This window comes from Panthera uncia, chromosome A2 (assembly GCF_023721935.1).
Source record: "Panthera uncia isolate 11264 chromosome A2, Puncia_PCG_1.0, whole genome shotgun sequence".
In the NCBI taxonomy this organism is placed as follows: Eukaryota; Metazoa; Chordata; class Mammalia; order Carnivora; family Felidae; genus Panthera; species Panthera uncia.
The window spans coordinates 67861784-67889075 of record NC_064816.1 but is presented as its reverse complement, the minus strand read 5'-3'; the positions used below and the strand labels follow the sequence as shown (position 1 = coordinate 67889075).

The window sequence follows — 27292 nt, the reverse complement described above, 5'->3', positions numbered from 1 at the left end:
TTTCTTTTCACAAAGGCATATCCATAGGCTCATGGGACTCCCATGACCAGTATTCACTTTATTTTCCTCTACATTAATGTACTCTTTAACCACCAGAGTATGCCTGACACATAGCAACCAAGGAAGTTCCTTTTCATTGATAATGGCCATAACTTTACAGTCTAAAACTAATCATAAACTATTACTTCCCAGCCTCAACCCACATCAACTGATCAATCACCATAATGGAAAACAAGCTTCAGAGTTTTCTCCAGATATTTAATGCAAGATGCAGTGTAGCCATATTCCATGAAATGCTGATGACCACTAGGGGGCTGTTGCCCTACTCAATCAAACAAAAGTACTACAACACAGCTAAAAGCTTTAATATAGATGTATTTCTGTTCTTAACTGCTATCATGTAGACAGTCTGATAAATAAGGTTGTCTCTTGTGCTTTTGCTACTGCTGTAGGAGGTTATATATTTTATAGATGACACACACAATCAACTCTACTGGTTTAAGAGTTCTAAATGTTATGTGTACTATAGACCTTTTTTTCTTCCCCATTTAAGATGGGAAGACCCAGCCTTTGGTATAAGTAACTTACTTCCATGACAATATTTAAAGGATATCATTAGTGTTCGCTGTCAGTTGTGTCGTCTTTTGGTAAGGGGGTGGCCAGGGCCTCTTTGCTCTCAGTAAGCGCTCTGGGCTGGTGGATAAACACACTAAATTTAACACCCTGGTTGTTGGCAGCTCTGACAAAACCACTATTGGCAGTCATTGTGATGGCTTTTAGAGTGTCTCCCGTCCCAAAAATTGTTAATGAGCGGCTATTGATTTTTGAACTGGCCACTAGTCTCAAGGCACGCTCAGAAGGCTGGTCTGGCACCACATTAATTTGTTTAATTAGCATAGTGGCCCTCTCTCTCTCCCCAGGTCCTCCTAAGGTATCTAGAATAGACTGAAAGTCCTTGACAGCAGATTCACAAGCAAACAACTCTTTGTCCTTCATAAACGCCTCCAGCTGTGGTAACACCTGCTCTTTCCTCTCTTGCTCGGCTTGTTCTGTGAGCACTTTTTCTTTGAAGATAAAGTGGCAGCCTCCATAGCTGAGGGCAGATACGTATGTGATTAAAGTAGTAATGTCCAGATTTACCCTTTTGCACACATCAACCTTAATTTCTGTTGGAAACGCAACACTTGCTAGGATATTTTCTCGGTCTACTCTGGTCACTTGCAAAAGTTCAGGGCCTTCGTCATCGGACTCACTCTCGCTTGGTTGGAGCTCTTCGGGGTGATGTAACAGAGAGTTAACCGCTACTATGTCTCCTCGCACGGATATGCCCATTTCTTGGAGCTTCTCCGCCATGGGGCTGGAGACACTGTTGTAAAACGCAAAGATGATGTGAGGATTGCTATACTGCACTGGCTGCTGGTGACTGGCCTGGAGGAAGTCTTCAGCCTGCTCAATGATGCTCTTGTCACCATACTGGCCCCTGCCCAGCCAAATGTTGTGTAGAGCTTCAGCCTTGCGGCCAATGGCTTTCACCCACGTATGACCACCGTTTGCAACTACATCCACCACAAGGGTCTGCTTTTCTCCCAAGGTATCTGTGTAACCAAAGACATGAAGAACACTAACAACTTCTTCCAAGTTTTCTGCTGATTCCACAATGGCTCTTAGGTGTGTTAGATTAGTGCTCTGTAAATGGGATTCCTTAATAGCTACTTTCCCAGCTTCTACCTTCTGTAGGAATTTTAATTCTGCCTTCAATTTGCTGCACAGCTTTGCACCACCTTCTATACCACCTTTCCTTGATCGAGAAAGTGATTCCGCTCTCTTGATCAGTTCCTTGGCTATGGCGATTCGTTCACAGAGCATGGAGTGTGCGGACATGCTGACAGCATTATTCCTTTCCTGTGAAAAGAAACAAGACAAGGCAAATTGAAATAGTCCTCAAAAATCATGGCAATCAATTCTTCACTGAGGACTACAGAAGTTCAATCTAGCAACAAAGCTTATGGAGTCTGAGTCTATGAACCTGGACTTGGGCATGACTGATTTGGGAGTGACTCCCTCCTCTGACAACTAAGGATGATACCTGTATTTCTGAACTCTTCCTTTGGTATGCCGGGTTCGACACACTTTTTAGACCTTTATTTTTTTTTCAGTTTGAAGGCAGTATCCGGCATGTCCCAGGTCAGAATAAAGCGCAGTTGTTCCGCAATCTACTACATCAGGGATTCGCTCAGCAGCAGCTTTGCTGTTTGGTGGGAGAGCAATTTTCTAAAAGGCTGGGAAAGTGTAGAGAACGTGACTAGATTAAAAATGACTAGCCGGTTATAGCAAATTGTCCAAACCCATACTGTAAGCCTTTCTAACCTTTTCCTCCTTCGTGAGTCGCTCTCCTTGACGTGACAGCCTCGTGCTATGCCACGGGCACACGGTACACCCGCCGAGGAATCAAGACTGCCCCGATCCTGCATTTGACGTCAACACAGTATATTTTAAAAGAGCTACGGGACCCACCAACTCGGCTCCCGCTCACACCAGGAAGGACAAGCCCAAGATTAACTAGACCCCACGAGTGCAGCCCGAGACGACCCGGAGGTCTGCGGAGCCTTCCGGGGGCGCGGGGGGGGGGGGGGGGGGGGGGACGCGGCGGCCCGGAGCCGGCCCCCTCCCCCCGCCAGGCCGTCCGGCCCAGCCCCCTCCCGGTCTCGGTAGGGGCGCCCCGTTCCCTCCCTCTGCCTCCCCGGCTCCTCACCGGCAGCGCCAGGACCGGGAGCGCGAGCAAGCGGGCACGTGCGTGCGCGAGGCCGGGACCCGCCGGGAAACCTCGTCTGGCGGACCCCACCCCACTCTAGCCGCGGCAGCTGCTCAGCCCGCGCGAGCGCCTCCGCCTCGGCAGCCTCTCGCGTCACGTGGCCCCGCGCCGGGTGACGCCGAGCCCGCGAGTCCCAGGCGGCAGCGCGATCTACCGAGCGTGGCTGACGCTAACGCGGCGGCCATGTTTGTTGAGGGCACCCGGCTTCTCGCACGCACGGAGCAGGGAGGCACCGGGGGTTCGCGGCCAGTTGGGCCCAGGAAAGGAGCGGAGGCGAAGCTCGCGGGGCTGGGCATCATTCCCAGTGGGTCGACGGCCACTCAGTCTATGAGGCCGACCCCGCGCCCTAGGTCTTACGCTCGGTTGGACTTTCCCTGGGGCAGGAGTCGTGCATTTTGGTGGAGAAAACTCCCAGTTGTGCCCAAGTACCCCACTCCTGCTGTCAAGCTCAAACTCCTACCAAGTGACAGGCAGCGGTGGTTCCAGAAAGATTTTCAGCTCATTTTAATATAAGAGGAGACAGGCAGGAAGCTTGTCAAAGGTGTCACAGCTGGTAAGTGCCGGAGCTGGGAGTCTGGATTCCAAGCCAAAGCACTTTCTACTGCACCATCCTGGGCTCTCCATTGAAAGTGTGGTATCAGAGATATGCTGCCTTTCTGAAGAGGACAAATAATCGGATGGCTTCTGAGGGAGGAACTTATATTAGGCTAACAAGAGTGTCCAAAGTTAACCAAAAGGTTAGGACTTTTGATAAAGCTAATTTTAAAAAATTAAAATGGGCTTCAAGTTAATATTAATCCCATGTGTGCCTGCTCCTTCCCCAAGCCTTACTTGAATGGCAGTCTTAGGAAAGAAAAAGCAACAGACCCACGAAAATAAAAAGAACAAGAAATGAGACTGCACATGAGATATGTCAACACATTTTTGGAAGGCCAAGAGCAATAATAACATCCATTCAATGCTTATTATATGGCAGGTGTTACTCTAAGTACTTTTCACATATTAACTTATTTGATCCTCTTCGCAAACTGAAAGGTAAATATATTTTACAGGTAGTCCACCACAAAGAGGTTGTTTAACCCAGGCAGCCTCTCTGTAAATGGAGCAGTGAGCACAGTGGAGAAAGTGTCTACAGCAAGTGACTCACAGAGCAGAGCCCAAAAAGGTTTTGGAACTGCAGGTGCCTGGAAGACAGAAGGGAGGGGAGCAGTGAGGCAGGACTGAAAATGGGCACGGCTTCAGTCTGTGAGAACAAACAGCCAAATGCTCTCTCAGGTGCAGTGCAAGCTGGACAGCTAGCCACCCTTCCCTGGGTAGAAAACTAGAGTTTACCATGTCGAAGGCAGGGAGTCAGAGGGATTCGAGACACATTATGAAGTGACAGTCTCCTATGGAATGTGAAATACTATTAGTCCCTCCTCTGCCCCTCCTAGGATGCAGACGCTCCTCTCCCTATTTTTCTCTGGAGAAGCCGAACAAATCAAAGACCACAGAAGATGGCCTATAGCAGGATCCCTGAGTAAGTAGGCGCAGGGCTCGCAAACACAGTGCTTCCAAACATTCTTCTGTTTGGAATTTGAAGTAAACATAAAGCAGAACAAATGGCTTTGAAAAGTATTCTATAACTAGCATCCTCAGATAAAAGGTGTTCCATTCATGAAACATGAGGACTTTTTTAAGGGAAAGGTGACAAAGAATGAGTTTTCTTTTTTTTTTTTTAATGTTTATTTTCGAGAAAGAGCATGCACGCGAGTGGGGGAAGGGCAGAGAGAGGGAGACTGAGGATCAGAAGGGGGCTCCGCACTGAAAACAGAGAACCCAGTGCAGGACTCATGAACCAAACCATGAGATCATGACCTAAGCACAAGTCGGAGGCTTAACCAACTAAATCACCCAGGCGCCCCAAGAATGAGTTTTTCAAAATTAAAAATTGTATCGCCAATGTTAAAATATCAATGAAAGAGTAGGAAGAATGGGTAAAACTGTACTAGAATGCACAATAAAGACAGGTGAAAACTTTAGCAAAAAATATTTCTCAAACACTATGAAATTTACCAAAACTGAAAGATCTTAGTTTCTACAGTGAAAAGGCCTCCTGAGTTAAGAAACCCAAAGACAGACATGTCATTGTGAAATTTCAAAATGCTGCAGATAAAAGTCCTAAGAACTGCAAAGGAGAAAAAAGTTATACCAGCCAATGGAGAGAGAACATAGTTTCAAACCTGCAACTGGCTGGATTAGGGCAGAAAGACAGAAGGTTCCAAGACAGAAACTTCTGGAGGTGTTGTGGGACCAGGGTGGGGGATTGGAGGACTGAGGAGAGAACCATTAAGGTCACTTAACACGATATACTGAGGAAAACGGTATGCAGGTTTTACGATCCTGTCACGGGAATCTGGGAGTTGGTGATGGCTACACAGAACACAAAGAAGTGAAGCAGTATTACCTGCAGGAAGATTATTTAGGAAACGGGGTTAACAGCATACTTCCATAGCCGTAACAGAAACTTTTAAACTGAATATTATGATCTAATTAAACTGAGGCAGAGAGAAGGGAGGGAGAGTTCCGAATTCCCATCTTGCAGGATATAAAGTTTATATAGTGGCTCAACTTCAGGAATCCAGAGATAACTGGGTAAGCCTACTGTGTGAAATATGGAGGACAGTACCTGCTGGAAAACCTAGAAAAGTTCAGTGATGAAACACAGGGGCACAGCCTTTGATGAAGTGTTAGAATTATCGAACTTTTTAAATATGCTCATGCTTAGGAAGCTGTCGCTCACGTGGAGTTACATGACAGAGGTGGGGTTAAGGGGCTGAGTTGGCGGTTTCAGTCCCTGAACATGTGAAAGCTCTTTTGATCCTCCTTATCATCCAGTCAGTGCCCAGTGAACCGGTGCTCGAGAACTATAAAGGTCAGTATTGCCCCTCATCCTTATCTCGCCTTTCCAACTCCCTCCTGCCCCCACATGTGAATTTTAAACACTTCCATGGTTCATAACTAATTATTCTGCCAACTTCAGTGAGGAACTAGAAAAGAGGATGGACAGCACAAGTGGAGGCAAACTTTTTAAGACTGGGAGGATACAAAATGAACTGAGAATGGAGGGGAGCTGTGCACATGAGGAGCACTGTGACACATAAGTGGATTAAAAGCAGCTCAACTCCACAAGCTAGAGATGACTGAAGGGTTGTGGGGCATTCTGGGATGCAGTGGGTCATAAGACCAAAGAACTGAGTTCCCCAAGAACTGAGACAAAAAGGATTGGCTTAATTTTAAGGTTAATGAAAAGAATAAACTGAGAACAAAGGTAAAAGTGTTCTAGGCAGCTTCAGTTGAACTAGGCTTTGCATTTAACGGGGCAAGAGGCAAGAACAGAATATGGACATAAATCTGCTTCAGTGAGTTTTTCCTCCCTTTATTCTGTGGACTTACTCTGTTAGCCCCCATTGGGAATCTTACACACATTTTCCTTTTGTCCCTAATATGCCTGCCTTATGTTTCCCTTCTTTGATTTGTAGGATTTTGGCATTCCTCTGGTTTTTGAATATTGGATAGAAGGGAGGGCTTACGCAAATCAAAGGCAGCTAAACCTTAGAGTACTTGACCGTCAACCCTGCCAGGCCTTTCACTGGCATCATCAAATTCTGTCCTTAGAAAACCCTCTGAGATAATTACCTGTACAGTCACTTAGCCTGTAAATGAGAATTAAGACCTGACCCCAAACCCATTCCTTTTTACCACTATGTCCTCTTTCCAGTGTGCAGTATACCAAGAGCCCATGACATGAGGACAGATGATTAGAGAAGGCCTTCAAGACCAACATGTTGATGTTGGATATCAAGTTGCCATCTTCCATCTTTCATAATAATCCTGCCGCTGCCTATGCTAAGATATGGTGCTGTCGTGATTGTGGGAGCAGAACTGGGAATCCTGACCAAACTGTCCAAGGTAAGACTCTTTTCTCCTACACTCAGCTAAATCTTAATCAAGATCTTTTGAGCCACATTTAAATCATAGAACTACATACTGTATCTTTGTTGGTAAGAATGATGTCCATAACCTCTGTTCTGTGAGCCAAACTAATGATGATTTCTCTTATCCTAAGAAGCTTTAAAAAACAAAAAACTAAGCAAATGTCTACACATCTGATGAAAACAGAGATCGCGTTATTTGCCTGTTTGTATGGGCCTTAATTTAAAGCCAAGGTTCTGATTACACTGAGATAACATGAATAAGGGAGACCCTTAAGCCATAGTTTTGATGTTTAAGTATTAGGATTTTATTTCCATACTCATGTTTATCCTCGAGTTTAAAAAGTCTAGTAGAATCTAAGGGACTCCTTTTAAATACATTTACCTACTTGTGATGGAGAAACCAATAGGAACCAGTACATCATTTTTATCCACTTGCATCATGTATCTCCTATAGGAGACTCTTTGGCCTGGCACTCTTCACAGCTCCAGTGCAATCTCAGTGTGCTACAGTTTCACTGATCCACACCTAATGGTGCCTACAAAGCACCCACGCTTCCCATCTTGTCTCATGAATCCATGAAAGCCTGCAGATTCTCCCAGCTCTAAAAGCAGTGTTTACCAAAATGAGCATTTTGCTTTCCTGAAACATGGACAACATCTGACAGTAAAGAGGTTAACAAGATTTGACTTAACCAAAATTGCATGAAGATTAAAGAGTGTGTCACCATTCTGCTCTGCAATGTAGTTTCCAGAAGTCAACTGTGATAAAAAGCAGGAGATAACTATTTTAAAATTTTACTAACTCCTAAAAAGCTGAAGTTGGATTTAATAGTTTATTATGATTTATAAGTGTCATTTTAAAAACATCTGTCCATTAAACCATGTAGAAATAAGTATGCAAAAAGTCTGCAAAACAAAACATACTTTAAACATGTTTAAGTAGAGGGATTATTTGAAATTCCGGATTTTTCAGTCACTTCATTATTATGCTATTGCAGCCAAGTAATCCTTAACTTCAGTCGGAGTAAGCCTCCTGAATCCGGCTTCATTGCAGATTCCAACCTCTATGTTGTCTTCTGTCATCTGCCCTTCAAAGCTTTCCTATTGAAGAGGAAGGGCAAAAGGTCAGTTTTCCAAGCACTTAATTATAAACTCATTATAAATCCCGTTGTTAGAAATTGTGCTAACCTTTAGAGTTAATATGGCTGTGTGAATGGCATCTTCAAGTTCCAGGTCTTCGTTATATCTAAAGAATTTTTTGAAAAGGCAACGATTTATAGCAGAACTTACATTATTTATGGTTACTTAAACATGACAGCGGCAACATAAGAATTTCTCAAAATCTAAAACGCTCCTACAAATACTAAGCTACAGATTAATTCTTTTAGTCCACTCATTGCGATAGCTGTCCCCCAATAATAAATTGACGCTTGTAATCCTAACAGCAGTATAAATATTTTAATATAATCAGAATGTGGTGGGAATATTATAATTTTTTTAAATAAAGAAATCAGACCTTTGCTAAAATTTCTTTTGTTTGTTCTTGTAAGTTTTAACTTCATGTGAAATGTCTGAAGACTATTACGTAAAAGGAAAAGGAAAGTGCTTTAGGAAAGATCTTAAAATTATTTGTTTACTGATTAATCCCATGTCTAAAATTTTTCATAATCTTTTAACATTATGTGAAAAATGTACTGAAAGGTTCATCTGCCGGTTATATAGAGTTAATTATAAATTTTTGCCGTTCAAAATGCGTGTAGGACATTTTTCGGTGGACCAATGCTGAGAAGATAGCTGGAAATAAGAGCAGTGACAGCAGATTTTTACACGGTACCGCACTTTTCATCCAGCACATACAACAATCTATTGCCAATACCAGGAACTGAGCTTCACCATTTTTTTCTGTAACTGTCATAAGGTAAACGGTTATCACTTACGTCACTTAAATTTTCCTCCCCAATTTTTTACTCCAATTCCAACTATTTTTTCTTTGAGATTGTAGGAGGAAAAATGAAGTAAAAAATAAAAACAATTAAATTTAGGAAAAAACCCAAAGAATGCAGAAATAAAAGTTCTTAATAAATAGATAATATTACCACTTAATATACTGTGAAGACTAGGGAGCCAGGGTGAAGAGAAGTTTTTACTTTATTTGTAACTAGGCTACACAAATGAGTGTTTGAATATAAAGTAATAAATGTGTTTAGATTCGGGATACTAATTGTTTAAAAACACTGAGAACCATAAAGTGAGATTGCTAAGAAACTGAGTTTCAGTAAGCCTACCTTTTCTCTAGGAAAGTCTTCCCATTCACGTAGTTCTTTCCCATTGCTGTGGCTTTCCACGCAAAGTAAGCTCCCTAATCAGGAAGAGAAGGGAAACACATTTTAAATCATTAATCTAGTTATATCACTCTGCCGTTTCTTTTTTAGGTCTATAAATTAGTCTCTAACAGTTCACAGAATATTTGGAATACAATGAAGTATGTCACAAGAGAGGCTACTTTCTAAAAAGATTAGAGAGCTAAATAACAAAGAGGAACGAAGACACCTCTGGAGATTATAGAGAAGTTCAGTAATTTGATCGTGGTGACAGCTTTCTCAGCTATTTACATCCATCAAAACTCATCAAATTGTACACTTTGCATATGTGTGATTTATGGTTACAATTTATGTGAAAAAGTCAGTTAAAGGCAACAGGTTCACTTACAACAAATAATCAAAAGTAATATTTCAGCATATTAGGATTGAAGGACTCTAGAATCATATACATACACATACACACACACACACACACACACGTGAGAAAAATGGTGATCAAGTCTTTATCATCACTGCTGAACAAAGTAAAAAGAGATAGTATTTCATTAAAAATATTTTGAAGTTTTGGGGCACCTGGATGGCTCAGTCAGTTGAATGTCCAACTCTCAGTTTCAGCTCAGATCATGACCTCATGGTTTCATGAGTCCAAGCCCCGTGTCAGGCTCTATGCTGACAGTGCGGAGCCTGCTTGGGGTTCTCTTTCTCCCTGTCTTTACTCACACTGTCTCTGTCTCTCTCAAAAATAAATAAAACTTAAAAAAAATTTTTAATATTTTGAAATTTTGATATTTTGTAATCTAATGTTTAATGAAAGCAGCAATATGTTGTATATAACATGGCCTCATCTGTTGAAAAAAATACATATGCACACACATTAAGAAAAATACTGAAAGAAATACACCAAACATTCTTTAAAAGAAACAACTGCCTTTGAAATAAAGCAGGGAAGAAAAGGGCAAAAGATGAAACCTGGATTCCAGTGATGATGGCTTCTGCTACCCACTGGGAAGAAAGCTAAGAGGGCATGTCATTTAGTTTCAGAGGCTCAGAGATGGGGTAACAGACACTGTCAGAACTCCCAGAATACTTGTTTTTTCTTCCGGCTTTCCTCAGACAAGGAAGAAACTTGTGGAAGAAACTTCCTCACACAGTTGCAGAGCAGTAGTAGCTCCTCTGAATGCCTTCTAACTCAGATGCCGATCTCCTGCTTTAGAGTAGACAGACTCACCCACTTTGCACAACACTGTCTTCAAGAGTCATGTCTGTGTGTGTAATTAGAGTCATACTCCAAGTCGGCCCCAGGATTAAACAGATGGCAAGGAGTGCAGCACTGTCTTCGAGACCCAAATCTTTCATCGGAATATTTCTCAAAGTAATAAAACTCCACAGATTTAAAGAGATTTGATAACTATTTCAAGAAATCATTCCACTGTGTGAACTTAATGAATACAAAAAGGAAGAAGAACAGAGAGCACAGACCTAATGTACCCTCTTCAATCAGAAGACTGAATTACCAACATTTTAAATGTACAAATGCACTACTCCGTATGTTCTAAAGCCCAAATGAAAAAGAAAAAAAGAAAATACTGCTAAATTTTAAACTTTTTATGGTTTTTGTTTTTATTAGCTGTTCAAAGAGTACTTTAATCCCTCCGGTATATCTGATAATACTTACAGATGGATCTGACTGAAATAAATACGGTCGCCCCTCATTCCAACCACAAATTAGTAAAGAAACTCCAAATGGCCGAACACCACTAAAGAAAGGAGAAACAAAAATTATTTGGCATCTTCATGGTGTTAAAATCAACCTAAGGTAGGAATTTATTAACACTTTCAAGTCTTAACAAAGCAAATCATCAGGTAAAATGAATTAGACTTTTAAGTTCCTTAAACAGTATTTAGTATCTTTCTGAACAAATCAATTCAAAAACGAATTCTCTTTATGGTACTAAGGAACACTAGTCAAATCATTTTGGTAAATGGAGTGACACAAATTTTGGAGTTAATAAGTGTGGAGTAACATTTTGTGTCTTAACAAAGAACAACTTTCAACAAATGCAGTTTTTTTCCACTAGCTTTACACGTTAGCAAGTACTTTTATACTATCTCATCCCCGTGTATACCCAGATTCAAGAGAATTACAATGACTATGGATGTGTCCAACAGCTATTGCTTTCATTATGTGCTTATAATCATTTATAGTTGGAAAGATAAACTTGGAAGCAGAAATAACTGCCTGCCCATAGGGAAGTGTTTCAGTCACTGGCAAAAGGGCTTTATGTGGAAGCCGCATTTTGCTAGTAGATCAACAGCAAGAAAACACTCCAATCTCTTCCTTAAAAAATATTCTAGCTCCAACTAAGATCGGAAATATTCATCATAGTAATTTTCTCTACTTGTTCAATAAATACAGGAATAGTAAGTCCTCTTTTTAAATACACCTACTCTTCTAAAATGTTTTCTTTTTTCTAATTCATGATGCATTTCAAGTAATAAAATCAACTTACCCTGACTGAGTATATTCTTGCATCACAGAAGCTACTCTCTGTACCAGCTGAGCTGTGGGAATGGGTTCTTGGTACACGAGATAGTACTGCTGAGCTAGTTTTCGAGCTCTGTGCACAAGCACTCTAACAAACAAGGAAGAAATAAGACTTCATGAAAATCTTGACACTCGGCTCCTTAACGACTCTTCTTCTACAGGCATATACCTACAGCACAAGTCTTACATGCTTCTATGGAATAGTAACGATCAGCTCAAAGCCAGTCTTGCTCTTACATCTGGTTACAGTTATCTTACACGAAAACAGAGCCACACAGAGGAGCTGAGCCACAGGAGACGAGACAAGGACAAGGCAAAAGGAAGAAAATTAGGGACAAGGGGTACCAGTCAGCTCGGTACTAACAGATTTAGCATACACAATGGGAGCCTTATCTCCCTCCATGGCTTCTTCAAGATTGTGCCCCCTTTCCTGAGGGCAGTCACCCTGTCTTTGTATCTTAGTCAAGCCAACACACATAAATGCCCACACGATCACTCACACTCACACACACACACACACACACACACACACACACACACACAATTTGGGGCATATCTTTCTCACTCTACTTCAATCTTTTTGCTACTCTGCACTTCAAAGAGTACCCTTAAGAGATTAAGGAACAGCAAGAAACTACTTAGAACATAAAAAATAACAAATGTATTAAATAATATTAAGAATATTCTATATAATCAAATTAGCAAGACAAATAGATGTACCTTTACCTGCTCGTAAACTACTCATGTGAACCATCACCCCCAGTGTAATACTCAGTTTGTCTTCCGCTGTCCTGTCCTCACACTTTACCCCATCAGTGCACTGCAGCATCCCTTCTATACACAGTGGCAACGGGATCCACTGTAGTGAGGCTTAACCACATTCCAGCAACTGTGGCTTTTTCCAACTCATGAAAGTGAAACTTTGGCTCTGTCTTGTTCCCCCAAAATCAGGAATGAAGTTAATTGTTTTTTCTTTCTTTACTTTCTTTACTTCCTTTGCTTTACTCGTTAAGTGGCAAACATACAAAGTTGCCAATCTCTTTCAACTTGCTGGTACCCTGATGTTTCAGGGGCCTTGAGAATTTTGTCCCTTTGCTAAGAACAAAAATATAATGGGGATAACTCTGAATGGGATGGCAATGTTTTCTTTTGCTGCCTTGTAACTTTTTTTTTTAAATATAGTTTACTAAAACTTGTATTGCTTTGGTTTTTAAAATACATGAGAGAACAGCAAATCCTCTGAAGCCCAGCCCTTGGATGGAAAAAAAGGGGTGTGATCAGAGGGGAAAAACCACTAAACAGATAAGAGAATTACTGGATCTCCTCTTTTATAATGCAGTGGCACTGAGTTATCCTTAAAGCAACCCTTGGTCTATTCCATGCAGACAGACTAAATTCAGCTGCCCGTGATGCTGCTGTTGCTAAGCAAAGCACAAAAATGAAGAGTTGGGAGATTAAAGGAAAAACATCCCTTGATTTTTCTCCTCAAAGTGTACAAGCAGCTCATAAAACAGTGAGGAAAAACAAATAGTACAAAGTACCTGTAATCTGGGCCCATGCCACTATACACCAAGCCTATATGCTTGGTGATTGGTTCCACTTTGTGTACACTTCGCTCATCATACAGAATGGATTTCTGTTTCTTCTCGGTTGCCAATACCACACCATTTGCAGCTTTTTAAAAAAAAAACAAAAAAAAACAGTGCTAAATGTTTTGTCACTTAAAGATTCTGCTTCAACAGTTTTCTAATTATGGATGCATTTTACCCAAATTCCTTTATTTCTTATTTATAAAACTTTTTCTGTATTAAAATCACCTAAGAAATGATAAATTCAGGGCATCTGGGTGGCTCAGTCAGTTAAACATCTGACTCTTGATTTCGGCTCAGGTCATGATCTTAGGGTTCATGGGACTGACCCCCCTGTCCGGCTCAGTGCTGACAGCTCAGAGCCTGGAGCATGCTTTGGATTCTGTGTCTCCCTTTCTCTCTGTCCCTCCCCTGCTTGTTCTCTTGTTCTCTTGTTCTCTTGTTCTCTCTCTCTCTCTCAAAAATAAATAATCAAAAAAAATTTTTTTTAAATGGTAAATCCATTTTTCCCTCATTGGTCATCTCTATTATGCTAAGGAATCCCTATAGGTAAATGCATTACCCAATATTCCAGGACACCGAAGAGTCCGAAGAGTCTGTACCTTTTAGAATTCTGCTTATTTGGCTATTGTTCTTGTAATTTGAAATTTAAAATCAATGATACAGGCTTTTTTTAAAAAGCGGTATCTTTAGATGAAGTTTTATAATTAAATTTTTCTAATTATAGAATGGATTAAAACTGCCACAGAATAGTGATTATTATCAGTGGAAAAAGAAAAGAATGCTCAGTTTTTCTCAATGGGAAAGACTACTTGTGGGTTATTACAACTAAAAGATAAAGGAGCTATATTTATTTTGAAAAAAAAAACTAATCATCTTCTTGTACTCATTGGCTTATTACTTTTCTTTAAACTTCAAAATACTGTAAATCAACAGAAAGAACTATTAAAAATTATGCTGCCCTATTTATTTATATTAATCACTAATTAATTCCAAAAGCACTTTAAGATAACTATTAACAGGCATGTGAAATGAATGAAACATTTAATTACCTTTAATTCCCACTGAAGGGGCTCCTCCAGCTACAGCAGCCAAAGCATATTCAATCTGGACAAGTTTACCAGATGGGCTTAAAAAGAAACAAAGGTATTTGCTAAATTCACATATTTTCAAATATGTATAATCTCTTAGAGAGGGCAGATATAGAAGTCAAATCCATTAACCAAATACCAAGGAATAGCTGGGCTTTCACATTATAAAGCTATACAGAAATTGAGGATACCAGGCAATTTGTACATATACATAGTAAAGCACTTAGCTTTCCTTTTTCCCCCCCTCCTTCTTGTCTGACTCTTTAAGCACCATCATTATTACTGTTGCCTTTTATCACTCACCAACCTTGTGACTTCAGGCAAGTTACTTAATCCTGCTGTGTCTCAGTTTTCACATCCATAAAATGGAGATAATAGTACTACAGCCATTTCAGAAGTTTGTTGTGAAGATTAAATAAAGGGATGCCTTTTGTTCCTGGCACAAAATCAGCAGCAAGTAAATACCAAATAGTGTTATTAAGAACATGTATATGTCTGTTAAATACCAAACAACAGCATAGATTTCATATGGGTGGAGTTCCACATTTTAGAAAGTAGGCATGGCCTAAGATGTAAGACCTAGATGGTTATCAGCCACGACAAAGTATCTTCTATATAAGCTATTTGTAGAAGCTGTGAGCTGGTGATACCTAACATACCTGATTTCATGGGTTTGGTAGCCAGATTCTAGCCCTAACCTGGCTTTTAAGATCATACTTTATTTCGAACCAGTTGTTGAGTTAAAATCATCGTAAACTAACCTGATTTCACAGTTAAAAAGTTTTTGACTGAAAGTAGTTTGTCCAGAATGACATAGCTTGGTCCGTGTCTCTAGTCTACTAGTGAAAATAAAACTTGAGTTTCAGAAGGTCATTTATCTTCATAAAATTATGGATACTCTTTTGTCACCCAAGCCTCAGCTTTGTTCCGGACACACAGCCTACTCTTAGAATTCAAAAACCCCTTTGACAAGCTAACCCCCTCTGTCTGCAATGCATTTCACCCTTGTCTGGTGAACTCTTTCCTCCTGGTCATCCTTCAGTCTTCAGTAGAAATGTCATTCATGTCCTTAAAGAAGCTGTCCTGGCCACAGGGACTAGGCTGAATCCCACACACTCATGCCTATGGTGCCCCATACTTCCTCTCTGGCTAAGATTCATCATGCTTAAATTACTCATACAATGTTCGCCTTCCTCAACAAAGTCTAAGCTCTGTTTGGTCAGTATCCTAACGTACAACCTAGTACCAGGAGTCGGCATCATTTAGCTGACAGAGACACAAGGAGACCTATTTAAGGGATAAGCCTAAGTGTGACAGTTTAAAGACTCTTAAGTGACAAAAGCAGTTAACTTGAGTGGAATAACATTAATAGGTATTTAAATTTTTAAAATTAGGCTGTAGTTGTTAGTCACTATTTCAATAATCATATGACCCACTAGGTCCATCTGGCTTTCAATTATTGCTCAACATCGAGCTCAAATACACTTGGGAACATTTTAAAGGCTCACGTAAACTTAAACTTACCTTTTCACTGTTCCCCACAATCACCTGCATGAACATCTACTGTTACATCTTCCTGTATGAAAGCTCGCCCATCTGTGAGCTCACTGAGCAATCAACCATCTGTGTATTCAGTCACACAACTAGCACATTCCAAAGCACCAGTACCTCTAGCTGGGATAACCGATACAGCCTTCTAACTAGTTTTCCTCTTTCCCACCCTTACTTTTATCCCACCAGTCAGTTACCTTTGTACCAGGTCACCTGTCACTTAAATATAACTTCCTGGTTCACTTAAAATACAAACTTCTTCTGGCCTGCCAGGCTCTTCAAGATCGGCCCTACCCACACTAACTCTTTGCTCACTATACTCTAGCACACTGGCCTTCTTATCAATTCCTGTAAGAGTTCAAGCTCTTTCCAACTTCAGGACTTTCATTTATCCTCTTTCCTCTGTCCATAAGTCTCTCTACCCCTAAATCTTCAAATAGTTTGCTCTTTTTCACCTTCTTGTCTCAAAAATCACCCTGAAGCACTGGCTTTTCCTGACTATCCAATCTACAGTTATGCTGCTTCTTTTAGGCTCTTTTAATAAAATTCCTGAGTAAAACGTTTTTCAGAATGTATTAGTAGACACCAATTTGTTTACTCATTTACTGTCAATATCCTCAACTGAATGTAATTCACATGAACACTTTTTCATCCTATAACACAGCCTCATCACTTCCATCACTGAGTTTAATTCTAATTACAACAGGCGAGAAACACATTTTTAAAATCTAAAACAGAGTTGAACCATTATGTTAAAAAAAAGTTTATTTTACTAAAGACATTATTACAGAAGGATTTAACTCCTGATGATATTTGATTGTTTCGGCTCCGGTTATTCTAAAGAAAGGATTACACTCTCTTAAAGATACAGAACCAAGTTTGCTTTTTCACAAATATGAACAGTGACTATTTAGCAAATATTGTTCTCTATCATTGTATATAAGACCTTTGATTTACAAAATTTCATTTCATTCAAAGGTTAAAACACCCTCATTTATCACTGAAAACTGTGAAGTTTACACTTGGAAAGTACTTTACTTTTTAGTATATTACTATTTTACTATTTTAAAAAGACATCTAACAGTAATAGGAAATGTATTAATTTTGTCATCAGAAAGAACCCAGTTTGAATGTGACCTCAGCTACTCATCTAAGACCTTGGATAAGTAACTTAATTTGACCAACCTGTGGTTGGTTCATCTGTAAGATGTTGAGATAACGTTTATCTCACATGATAGGAGGAAGAAATGGAGTAGGTTAAGTTGCACCCACACATAAAGTACTCAACAAGTTGGATCCTGCTTGCCTTCGGTTGCCAGATACAACTACATTTCAGCTAAATGGGAGATTACCGATCCGTAAGAAAATGGTAAAACTGAATCATTACCCGGTCGATTTATTAAACCCTTCGCTGCGCTGACGGTTTCTTACATTGTGAACAATATTGAAAAGTATACGTATTATTTTAATCCTTTGTTCTAAAACAGAAAAGCCTACAATCTTTTGCAAAGTAAAGACATTCCCCTCCCCCCCCCAAATGTAAATGTAGTCTAGTAGTTTGGGGCCCACAAACACTAAGCGACACAGAGAGATTCGCGCTTTCCTTTTTAGTCCTTAAACTTCTAACGGGGGCATGGAAGAAACCGAAAGCGGGAAGAGGTTTCTAAGTACCAAATGGAGACTAAGACTCAGACCAAACTATAACGGTGAGGTTTTCAGAAGAGAAAAGGGGACCTCAGAGATTTGACCAAGATTCTAAGCTCCAGAAGCTCCCCAATCAGGCCTACGTGGTGGGTCAAGAAGGAAATCCCGAGTTCCGAACGGGACACCCGGAGACAGCTAATCCAAAACTGCCTTATTCTCTAGTTTCCAAAGAGAAAGCAAATCCCTGACTGAAGGCCTTACCCTCCCTCAGCCCCAAGGTCGCCCTGGATCCCCAAAACCGCGTTCCCGCGGCTTCCCGGCATCGGGGTTTTCAGGCCGCGGGCGAGCCAAGCAAATGACTTTGCAAACTCGCGTTTCCATCCCTATTTCCTACTGTGCCCCCCGGAAGCATTAAGCCAGAGACTAGGCCGGAAAAAAAACTAGGAGCCGGGGAGTTCCTGCAACCTCGACTACGCGGAGGGCTTTCGGTGCCCCTTCCATACCTGAATGTAGTCAGCGAAAAGCTGTAACCGCGCTCCGCCATCTTTGCCTGGAGTGCCAAAGCACATCCGCACACATGCGCACTGGCGCCGGTTTCTTTTCATTTCCCCTCCCCGCTCCTTCCTTTCTCTCTCTCTGATTGGAGGAGAGTCAGAGCCGTTCCAGGGACCTGCTGGGCGTTGTAGTTCCAGTAGCCAGGTTTGTCAGACTCTGCATCTGTGCGCATGCTCGACATGGGGCCGGGAGCCAATAGCCAGGTGGGAGTGGTCTTCAGGCGAGGAAGATGGCGTCGGCCATGCTGGTCCTGGCGGTTCCTCCGTGGCCGGCAGCCCGGGGACTCCTCCAGAACTGTTGGGAACGACTGCAACGGAAACTTTGGCAGAGCTGGCGAGGCTTTCCCAGTTCCCCGTGGGGTACGTAAGCTATGCCGCCGTGGAGGAGGGATTGGATGAGAGGACCCCAAGCATCGTGGTGAACGCTGCTCATATTTCGCCCTCCTCCCGCGCTTTGATCCGCTGCCGCCGGTGGGGACGTTGTCCGGGTTAATTCCTTACTTAGAAACTAAAAACAGCTGGTTTTGCTTCCCTTCGCCCTGAAAAACAGAAAACGTTCTGTGTCCTTTTCGCACAAGGAATGTAACCGAAGCCCATCTTAGATCAGGGGCGCTACTGTCTGGATCCTGTTTCCTTATCAGCCTCTCAACCCCTGAAGCAATTTACCCTCCTTTGTGGTGTTTGAGCTCTGCAGTTGAATACTGTTGATATCGGTGTGTTCCCTGGAAACTAATTTCAGTTAGAAGTATCTTGAAGGTTAAAATTGTCATTGCTTTGACATTTACATCTATCCTTAATTCTAAGGTATTACGAACATAATACCCCGGGAGTCTGAACCGAGAGTCCCCGATATGCCAAAGCCTACATGTGCTTCCTCGGAAATCTCCACACCATCCCTTTAGGTACCACTGCTTTTCAACGGAAGAAGTAGGCTCGTGAGGGCCTCAAGGTCACACGGGCCGAGCTGTTAACCACTGAGCTATGCGTAACAATACTTCTATAGATATACTGAAAAGGAATACCGGTTGTTAAATGTTAGCTTTGTATATTTTTAAGAGCTCCTAAAACCAAAAGAAGTATTCCAGGTCTGAGGAACAGCAGGAAAAGGATAAAGGAGTCTTTTTGACTTGATCAGCCTTTTAGGAAAACAAAACCTGGTAGTTGATAGTCATATAAGTATTATATAGAGTGGTGAGTTCTTTAGAGAATGGATAATAAATATTATGAAGAACTAAGTGATTTAAAGGGCCTACCAGGTTATATGACAAAGGACCTAATTCAATTGGAATATAAAAAAAGGGCGGGGGGCAGGGTGGCAATAGACAGTTACTGAGTGAAGGTTGGAAGTACATTTTGGGAATCTCAAGCTTAGATTGACTTGTAAAGTAAATAGGAACTGCCTACCAAGTAGCATGTGGAGTTGGAGTGATTTATTCATGTTTACCAAACCCGTGGGTTCTGTATTTCAAAAGGTGAGAAGTCTGGGTAGAATTTCACAGATTCATTTCAGCAGGTGCCTCTAAGAAAAATTCTGTTTGTGTTGTTTAAAATTGTAGGGGCGCCTGGGTGGCGCAGTCGGTTAAGCGTCCGACTTCAGCCAGGTCACGATCTCGCGGTCCGTGAGTTCGAGCCCCGCATCAGGCTCTGGGCTGATGGCTCGGAGCCTGGAGCCTGTTTCCGATTCTTTGTCTCCCTCTCTCTCTGCCCCTCCCCTGTTCATGCTCTGTCTCTCTCTGTCCCAAAAATAAATAAAAAACGTTGAAAAAAAAAATTAAAAAAAAAATAGTGTATAAGTTTTAGTGTATTTTAATAGCCAAGGTTTCTGTTAAATGCCTATTGAATGTAATGTTCTAAACTTTATATAGGGCTATTGACATCACTGTTGATTGTTAAGGAGAACGATACCTGTAAACAGTCATTTTGAAGCTAGAAATCCATTCTGCATTTCCATGTTTTGTTTTTATAGGACCAGCATTAGCGGTCCAAGGTCCAGCAGTATTTACAGAACCAGCAAATGATACTAATGGAAGTAAGGAGATCTCCAGCCTTTTGGATAGTATTTTTTGGATGGCAGCTCCTAAAAACAGACGCAGCATTGAAGTTAACCGCTGTAGGAGAAGAAACCCTCAGAAGCTTATTAAAGTTAAGGTAATACACTGATTTTTGTGGGTTTGCTTTCTCTCATATCCACCACTGCATGTCTTCTGGTACTTATATGGCCTATCAGTAAATCATCCTTAGAGCTTATATGTGTACTTTGCTCTGGCCTCTCGCTATGTATGTATGTATGTCAATTGTCCTATAGCCTAAATATTAGGACCACAGTTGAGGAGAGATTGGAATCTGGGCAGAGGACTGGGTTGTGAAGAACCTGTGTGACTTTTGTTAGGAGCTGGTGATTTGGAATTATATATGGGTAAACATCTTAATTAGGGCAGAACCTAAAATTAAAGTCAGAAGCAGTAGATATATTGGGTCCTGTGTTTTACTAGCCCTTATGTATTTATTTTCTTCACTGTGATCATTAAAATGCTGTGAAGGAAAATCCTTAGGTAGGTAATAAAAATGGCTAATATCTGTTAAATACCTACGATGGATATAAGTGCTTTATGTGAATTATCTCATCGAATCCTCACAACAGCCCTCCAAAGTAAATATAGCTTTGCTCATTTTTAGGATGAAGACATTACTGCAAAAAGAATTTGACTGTAGTCACAAACTGTCAAGTGATAGAGCCAGGATTTGAGCCTAGGCAGTCTGATTGTTGAACTCACATTCTTCTCTTGAAACTTTCTGGTGTGTTCCTGTCCTCAGACAATTCCAGGTCTCCACACCCGCTCCCTGCCCCCATAGATACACTCTTCATTAATCTAGTAGACAGAAATTAGAGTGTTTACTACCTTTGATTTGTTCACTTAAGGCTTTACCAGCCATCATTTGAGTGGTTCTCCTCCATAACATTCCGCAGCAGCTCAGTACAGGTGAAACTCAAGAACAGAGAATCGACTTGCATAAACTTCCACATTCAGTATTAAACCACACCCTTAGAACTGAAGCCAAAAAGTATTACTGAGTCACATTTGGAACTGGACTTAAAGTCTGGAGCTGAAAAGTATGTCCTTAATTAAAGCAACAATAATTTATACAATTTGGTTGAGAGAACCAAAGATTTTCAGAATGAGAGCCTATACCAGTCTGCGACATGATTTTATTCTGAGGGAAAAGGATATCACCCTGTGTATTCATTTTCCTCACTAAATTGTTTTCTGCCACACACGGTACATTACGCTGCTGTCGTGGTCGGGAAGAGAGCACCGACTTCACGTATAGCTCCTGTACCTCTGGTTAGACATGCAGTCCAGTGTCGTGTGGGAAATGAGAAATTGGCGAGGCAAGTCATTTGCAGGGTTCTTTGCTCCTTTCAAAAAATGAAGTTGTTTTTGTCCTTGCCTCACAAACGTTTATATGTTAATCTCATGAAGTGGTTGGAATTTCTTTGATGCTTCTATTTACAATTTTTCTTTTCTATTTCAAATCTACCTTTAGAACATTGTTGAAGAGATTTCTATAGAGGTTATAAATGCCTTATGAAAGTAGGGCAAATGTGTATAAAAACTCATTAAATTACTTTCAAATTGTAGCATAACAAGAGAGTTTTATGTTAAGGATTACAAACAGTCTTCATTCTTAAAAAGAAAAATTATACCATATGCCAACTATTATACCATATATGATACATATGCTATTATACCATATGTTTCATACAGGAATTTAGGGTACACCGATAAATAGGGGAAGCCAATTTTAATGTTTGTCGCCTTGTTTTCCCCACAGTAAATTGAAAGAAAAAATGAGTTCCATATCCCTTGGCCACGTTTAGATGCCGGCCATATGGATCTCCCCATCGTGTTGAAGGACTCCTTATTAGATGTTTAGTATTTGAAGGTGGGGTAACAGAGTTCATTTTACATAATATGCCTGTATGGTTAAGAAAAATGTACCAAGTTCATACTTGGTAAACCTGAGTTCTAGTCCCACTTTTTCTATTAATTGAAATTCATTTGTCCTCTGTTTCCTTATTAAAATGAGGTTGAACTACATGGTGCATGACCTTATGCAACGTGAACAGTCCAAGAAAGTTCAAGTGTGAGCGTCATTCCTGTCTGTGATTGATGTGCATTATTATGCTTCTTGTTAAAACAGGATTTTGTTGTTTTTTTGTTTGATTTTTTAAAGAACAATATTGACGTGTGTCCTGAATGTGGTCACCTGAAACTGAAGCACGTCCTTTGTGGCTATTGCTATGAGAAGGTGTGCAAGGAGACGGCAGAAATCAGAAGACAGATAGGGAAACAAGAAGGGGGACCTTTCAAGGCTCCTCCTGTGGAGACTGTGGTGCTGTACACAGGAGAGGCACCATCTGAACAAGATCAGGGTAAGAGAATCATTGAACGAGACAGGAAGCGACCGTCCTGGTTCACCCAGCATTAAGACCAAAAGTATTCGAGGAGGATAACTTCATATAAAACACTTGTCCTGGAAGAAAGGAAGATGCTTTGTTTTCATGTTGATTTTATGCTTGTTTTAAAATCACCAGTATAGTTTAAAACATTCTCTCAAAGCAGTTACTTTTATGTGGGTTAATTTGAAGAATATACCAGGAGTAAACTCTGAAAATGCTTGTTTATGCAGAGGCACAATGGATTAATATGTGCATTTCTGTTACACTGTAAGGTTTTGAGTAAACCTAACATTTCTAGTACAGAAAAATAATGTAAAATTCTTAGCAAAGATCACATGTTTTGGAGGTGCCTGGGTGGCTCAGTCGGTTAAGTGTCTGACTCTTGATTTCAGCTCAGGTCATGATCTCGGGTTCATGAGGGCGGGCCCCACATCAGATTCTGTGGTAACATCAAGGGGCCTGCTTGGGATTCTGTCTCCCTCGCTCTTGGCCCCTCCCCTGCTCAGTCTCATTCTCTCAAAATAAATAAAAATAAATTAAAAAAAAAAAAGTATGTGTTCTGGTTCTGGTTTTGTTTTCTAGTGATTTGTCTTACACAAAAATACACAGATACTTTTGGTTAAGTAACACCTGAAAATAGGTTAATTTGAATTCTGGGTATTGTTTCTTCAAATGGTAGTGGCAGTAAGAGAAGGTTTGTTCGGTTTTGTTTTAGCAAATTAGAATTTCCTTTGGTGGAACTCACTTTATATGGGTATATTATGTTAATTTAGATAGCTCTTCATATTTTACATTAAATCAAAATGACGTTCAGAATTTATTGGATAGCTCGTGAGATTTGTACTTCATAGTTTTGAAAGAGATTTTTTTTTTATTTTTATTTTTTATGTTTTTATTTTATTTTTGAGAGAGAGAGAGACAGAGTACAAGTAGTCAAGGGGCAGAGAAAGGGAGACACAGAATCCGAAGCAAGCTCCAGGCTCTGAGCTGTCAGTACAGAGCCTGACGCGGGGCTCAAACTCACGGACCGTGGCTTGAGCCACCCAGGCGCCCCTGGAAGAGATTTTTAAAAGATGTGAGTAAATTCACTAGTCCGCAGAAAATGTACTAAGAATGTTGTCTTTTGTGTTTTTCTTCTAGAATGTCCTTTTAGTTTATTTTTCACTTTATCTCTTTGTAGCAATGGCATTTTTAACATAATTCATTTCAAATTTCCCTCTTCGTGCCCCATTCTTGTGTCTGTCCTGAACCTGAAGTTGGCTATTTTATGTGTCTCCTGCCTCATCAAAAAAAAAAGAAAAAGTGAGAAAACTTATTAAAACACAAAAACACACAGATAAATAAGGGAATTACAATTAAATGGAAAATTAGTAGGCAAAATAATATAAAACCTAGAGATACATTTAAATGCATGCCACTGTAGCCTGAATATTTTTTGGAAGTAGGCGGGGAATTCAACTAGGAACTTTTTCCTTGAAAGAACCTACGAGGATAAACCCTCACAAGGTAAGACACATGATCCAGAAATATACCACATTCTTCATACTCAAACCTGAGGGCTGTTTCTCCCATGGGATTTCATAGTGAGGATTCTGTGATGCAGTAATCCATGTTAGTATTCCTAGAAGTGAAATGAACCAATTTCATGAGGTACAGTATAGACCAGTACTGCATTGTGGTACAATTTAGTAAAAGCAAATCCTTAAAACTTCCAAAGTACTGGAATCCCAGTAAGTAACTTTTGACTCTATCCAAGCATGAAATTAAGAGTCTGGAAGAATTAATTATGCGGGTAATCATATGAAGGCAGTCATCTACAGATCATTATTTCTTAATGTTGATAAGCTTTAGAAGTGCAGTGTGTCGAACTTAAGGTGGAATCGGTGATTCATGAAAGCTGAGGCCAGTGAAGTACATGCCTGAATCTTCCCACCGCCTACTCAGCCTCCCCGTGGACAACAGGTTGTGTAGTGTGCCCCTAGGTAACGTGCTGTCCTTGATTTAGCAGCTCCACACACAGACCTGGTGAGCATATGTGGGCAGGTCACTTTGCTATTCATGGATAAACATTCATGGATGTTATAAAATAGATCCCCAGATTTGATGTCAAAACCAGATGTTTGTTAGGAAATGGTGTCATAAAAGATTACCATTTTTTCTAAGAAGCCCCCTCAAAGTTATCTGTGTAGTACATTTTATTAGTTCATTCTTCCAGTTTTTAGTATTAGAAGAAAAAGGGCATCATGAGCTTGAATTAAATTATTCACGTACCTGATGTGTTAATGTTCTGAACATTAGAAATGAACTCCTTCCCTACTTGTCCCCTGCCCTCAAGACGCTGAGACATTTTGCTAGGCACTCTTGGAGAAGAACTCCACAAGGGTTCAAGTTGTGGTTGGGAGAGGCTGGGGCATGCCCCCTCTGAGCTTGAGGCGCTCCCCTCCTCCTTCCTGACTCTTGTTTAACCTGGTCCTAGCAGATTAACCGAGTCTTAGTGGATTCTGAAAATCAGGTGTCTGACTTCATTCCATCTCCCTGCCAGTGTCCTCATTCTGACCCTGTCCTCCTTCCTGAGCTGTTGTTACCATGTGCTTCCCAATTATTAGTTTCTAGTCTCATATTTCTAATTTTCTTCAGTAGTTTTTAAATTACAAAAGTGACACGTCATTGTGGCTAATGAAACAATGCAAAGTATATAAGCAAAAGTTGAGAATCATTTCTCTCCCACTATGCCTTCTACCACACCACCTGGTGTCTATGCTTCTAAATGTCACACTGCCACTAGATGCTTTCTAAAACCCATATCTGATTGTATCACTACCCTGGTCAGAACCAGGCTCCTGGTTAAACCCTCCCTCATCTTCACAGTCCGTCCAAGTCTTCATGCCTGCCTCCTACCGCAGTGTAGTGTGCCGCCCATCCCTCAGATTGTTGGAAGTCAACCATCTGCAGCCGCTAGTTGACCACCTTCTCAGCAGGCTTCACTCCTCTCCCACTGCATTCACTTGGCCTCACTGCCTCTCCGACCTCAGCGTCCTTCAGACTCCCTTACTGATTGCACCTCTTGTCCCTAGCCCTTTCACCTTCTAGTGCCCGAGGCTCCCTTCTTGGTGATCTCATCCAGTCAATGGCCTTAACTATATGTTGACACCTTCCAGTGTGGTGTTTCTGGCATGGGCCTCGCCCTTGAACTGCAGACCCATGCTCAACTGCCTACATGACATCTCCAGTCGAATGTCTAGAAGATGTCTTCAACTCCCTATCTCCAGTTCAGAATCCCTTCTCTCCCAGTCTACTTTCTGCTACTCCCTAGACCTTTTTCATCCCAGCTGATGGCAACTCCATTCTGGTTGCTCAGTCCCACAACCCACCCCAGTCATCCTTAAATTGGCCATCTACCCATCTCTTCCTCTCATATTCAATCTGAGCAAATCCACAAACCCCCCGGTTCTACATTTAAAAATATACTTAGAATCTGACCTCTCACCACCACCTGCCATCCCAATCAAAGCCCCTATCATCTTGTCTAGAATACCAAAGTATCCCTCTCACTGGTGTCCCTGTTACCACTTGGTCTCCTATAGTCTGTCCCCAACACAGCAGCCAGAATCCTTTCAAAACTGGGCAAGCCATGGCTCTCCTCTCTTCAAATTCCTTTATTCAAAACGTTAACTTGGATGAAACGTGAGGATACATACGTGAGGACTTTTGCATTACGTAAATATATACCTTCTGTGGATAAACTGAGTTTTGAGATTTAGGTGTACTGTGGATGACCCCCACTTAAAGAAATTGTAATAAATCTTTTAAAAATGTGAATCATTCTTCATAATTTGTCAGGCATGACTTTCAAATTCAAGATTTCTTTTTATATATACGAAAAATAGAGGGCTTTCAGCCATTCCTGGTAGGGGAATGGGTCACTTTAACACTCTTCTAACTGGAGAACTCTTCCATCCGAGCCCCCACCCTCCCATATGCAGTTGTTATGTTTCAGGGACAGGATTAGTCCCTCAGAATTTCTAAAACTGTGCTTAGGAACTCTACCATCTATGATTAGTGTTTCTTTTCCTGGCACGCACACCAAAATAGATGCTCTGCCTTTGGGCACAGCTCACAAGGAGCAGTGTCATCCTGTGGCCTATATTGGTGCATAGCGTTTTAACTTGTGCCTTTCTAATGGAATGGTGTCTCTTCCAGCTGCTGTCTTCATTCCTGTCTACGGCAGAGGGCAACAGAGTGCGTGTTCTGGCACCAGAGGCTCTTTTTACCTTACTGGAAACACTTCCTGTAATGGCCATGCCCTTGTGTCACCCTGCTCCTCTCCTGTCCCATTGACCTCCTTTGCCTTCCCCCTTCTCAATGTTTGGTAAGTGGCTAGAGAGTGTTAGGGAGGCAGGTTGGAGCCAGGACGGGAAGAAAGCTAGACGACCAGCATAATCTGGTCTCCTGGACCCTGTTTCTCAAGCTCTGAAACAGCTTGACAGTTCTCAGCCTTGAAACCAAACCCTGGAAGTGCCACAACGTACCAGGCATCCCGAGCTGCCTCACTAGGGGGCAGCAGGTGAACTGCACTGCCTCTTCTCCAGAGAAATAATGGCCTGTCAGGTCCTGCAATGCAGGGGACATTTTTTTCTGATTCTACCAAAGCCATACATTTAAAGCCATGGAAACGGATGAGATTATCCAGAACAAGTACTCAAGAGAGAGAGGAAAGAACCCTAAACGGAGGAGGAAATCAGGATG

At 41.1% G+C, this 27292-nt stretch overlaps 3 protein-coding genes across 4 annotated transcripts; 1 reads left to right on the top strand and 2 right to left on the bottom strand.

Annotated features, from left to right (window-relative positions):
• Positions 1-241: 241 nt before the first annotated feature.
• On the bottom strand, positions 242-2877 carry CA2H7orf25 (chromosome A2 C7orf25 homolog). 2 transcript variants are annotated; one of them, XM_049641304.1, is made up of 2 exons: positions 2753-2877; positions 242-1902 (listed from the first exon to the last, which is right to left on the bottom strand). In XM_049641304.1, the coding sequence occupies exon 2, from the start codon at positions 1879-1881 to the stop codon at positions 616-618; it is 1266 nt and encodes a 421-aa protein (XP_049497261.1). In that variant the 5' UTR covers positions 1882-1902; positions 2753-2877; the 3' UTR covers positions 242-615. The 2 variants fall into 2 exon arrangements, with proteins under 2 accessions (XP_049497261.1, XP_049497260.1); XM_049641303.1 differs by lacking the exon at positions 2753-2877 and adding an exon at positions 2368-2616.
• A 4731-nt stretch (positions 2878-7608) lies between these two features.
• Positions 7609-18134, bottom strand: PSMA2 (proteasome 20S subunit alpha 2). Its single transcript, XM_049641301.1, has 8 exons — positions 18034-18134; positions 14297-14373; positions 13197-13329; positions 11621-11743; positions 10786-10867; positions 9075-9148; positions 7978-8035; positions 7609-7890 (listed from the first exon to the last, which is right to left on the bottom strand). The coding sequence occupies exons 1-8, from the start codon at positions 18072-18074 to the stop codon at positions 7774-7776; spliced, it is 705 nt and encodes a 234-aa protein (XP_049497258.1). The 5' UTR covers positions 18075-18134; the 3' UTR covers positions 7609-7773.
• A 124-nt stretch (positions 18135-18258) lies between these two features.
• MRPL32 (mitochondrial ribosomal protein L32) lies at positions 18259-22857 on the top strand. The gene is made up of 3 exons (XM_049641302.1): positions 18259-18444; positions 20051-20232; positions 22321-22857. Exons 1-3 carry the CDS (start codon positions 18315-18317, stop codon positions 22573-22575), a joined length of 567 nt encoding a protein of 188 aa, XP_049497259.1. The 5' UTR covers positions 18259-18314; the 3' UTR covers positions 22576-22857.
• Positions 22858-27292: the final 4435 nt, after the last annotated feature.

What these genes read in the sequence shown, in the direction of transcription:
- CA2H7orf25 (XM_049641304.1), bottom strand. Translation starts at nt 1,881, where the DNA reads ATGTCCGCACACTCCATGCTCTGTGAACGAATCGCCATAGCCAAGGAA.
- PSMA2 (XM_049641301.1), bottom strand. Translation starts at nt 18,074, where the DNA reads ATGGCGGAGCGCGGTTACAGCTTTTCGCTGACTACATTCAG. An exon ending in TATTTCAGTCAGATCCATCT is followed by an intron (nt 9,149 to 10,785) that starts GTAAGTATTATC and finishes CTTCCTGATTAG; the next exon opens with GGAGCTTACTTTGCGTGGAA. An exon ending in AAGACTTTCCTAGAGAAAAG is followed by an intron (nt 8,036 to 9,074) that starts GTAGGCTTACTG and finishes AAAATTCTTTAG; the next exon opens with ATATAACGAAGACCTGGAAC.
- MRPL32 (XM_049641302.1), top strand. Translation starts at nt 18,315, where the DNA reads ATGGCGTCGGCCATGCTGGTCCTGGCGGTTCCTCCGTGGCCGGCAGCC. An exon ending in CTTTCCCAGTTCCCCGTGGG is followed by an intron (nt 18,445 to 20,050) that starts GTACGTAAGCTA and finishes TTGTTTTTATAG; the next exon opens with GACCAGCATTAGCGGTCCAA. An exon ending in AGAAGCTTATTAAAGTTAAG is followed by an intron (nt 20,233 to 22,320) that starts GTAATACACTGA and finishes GATTTTTTAAAG; the next exon opens with AACAATATTGACGTGTGTCC.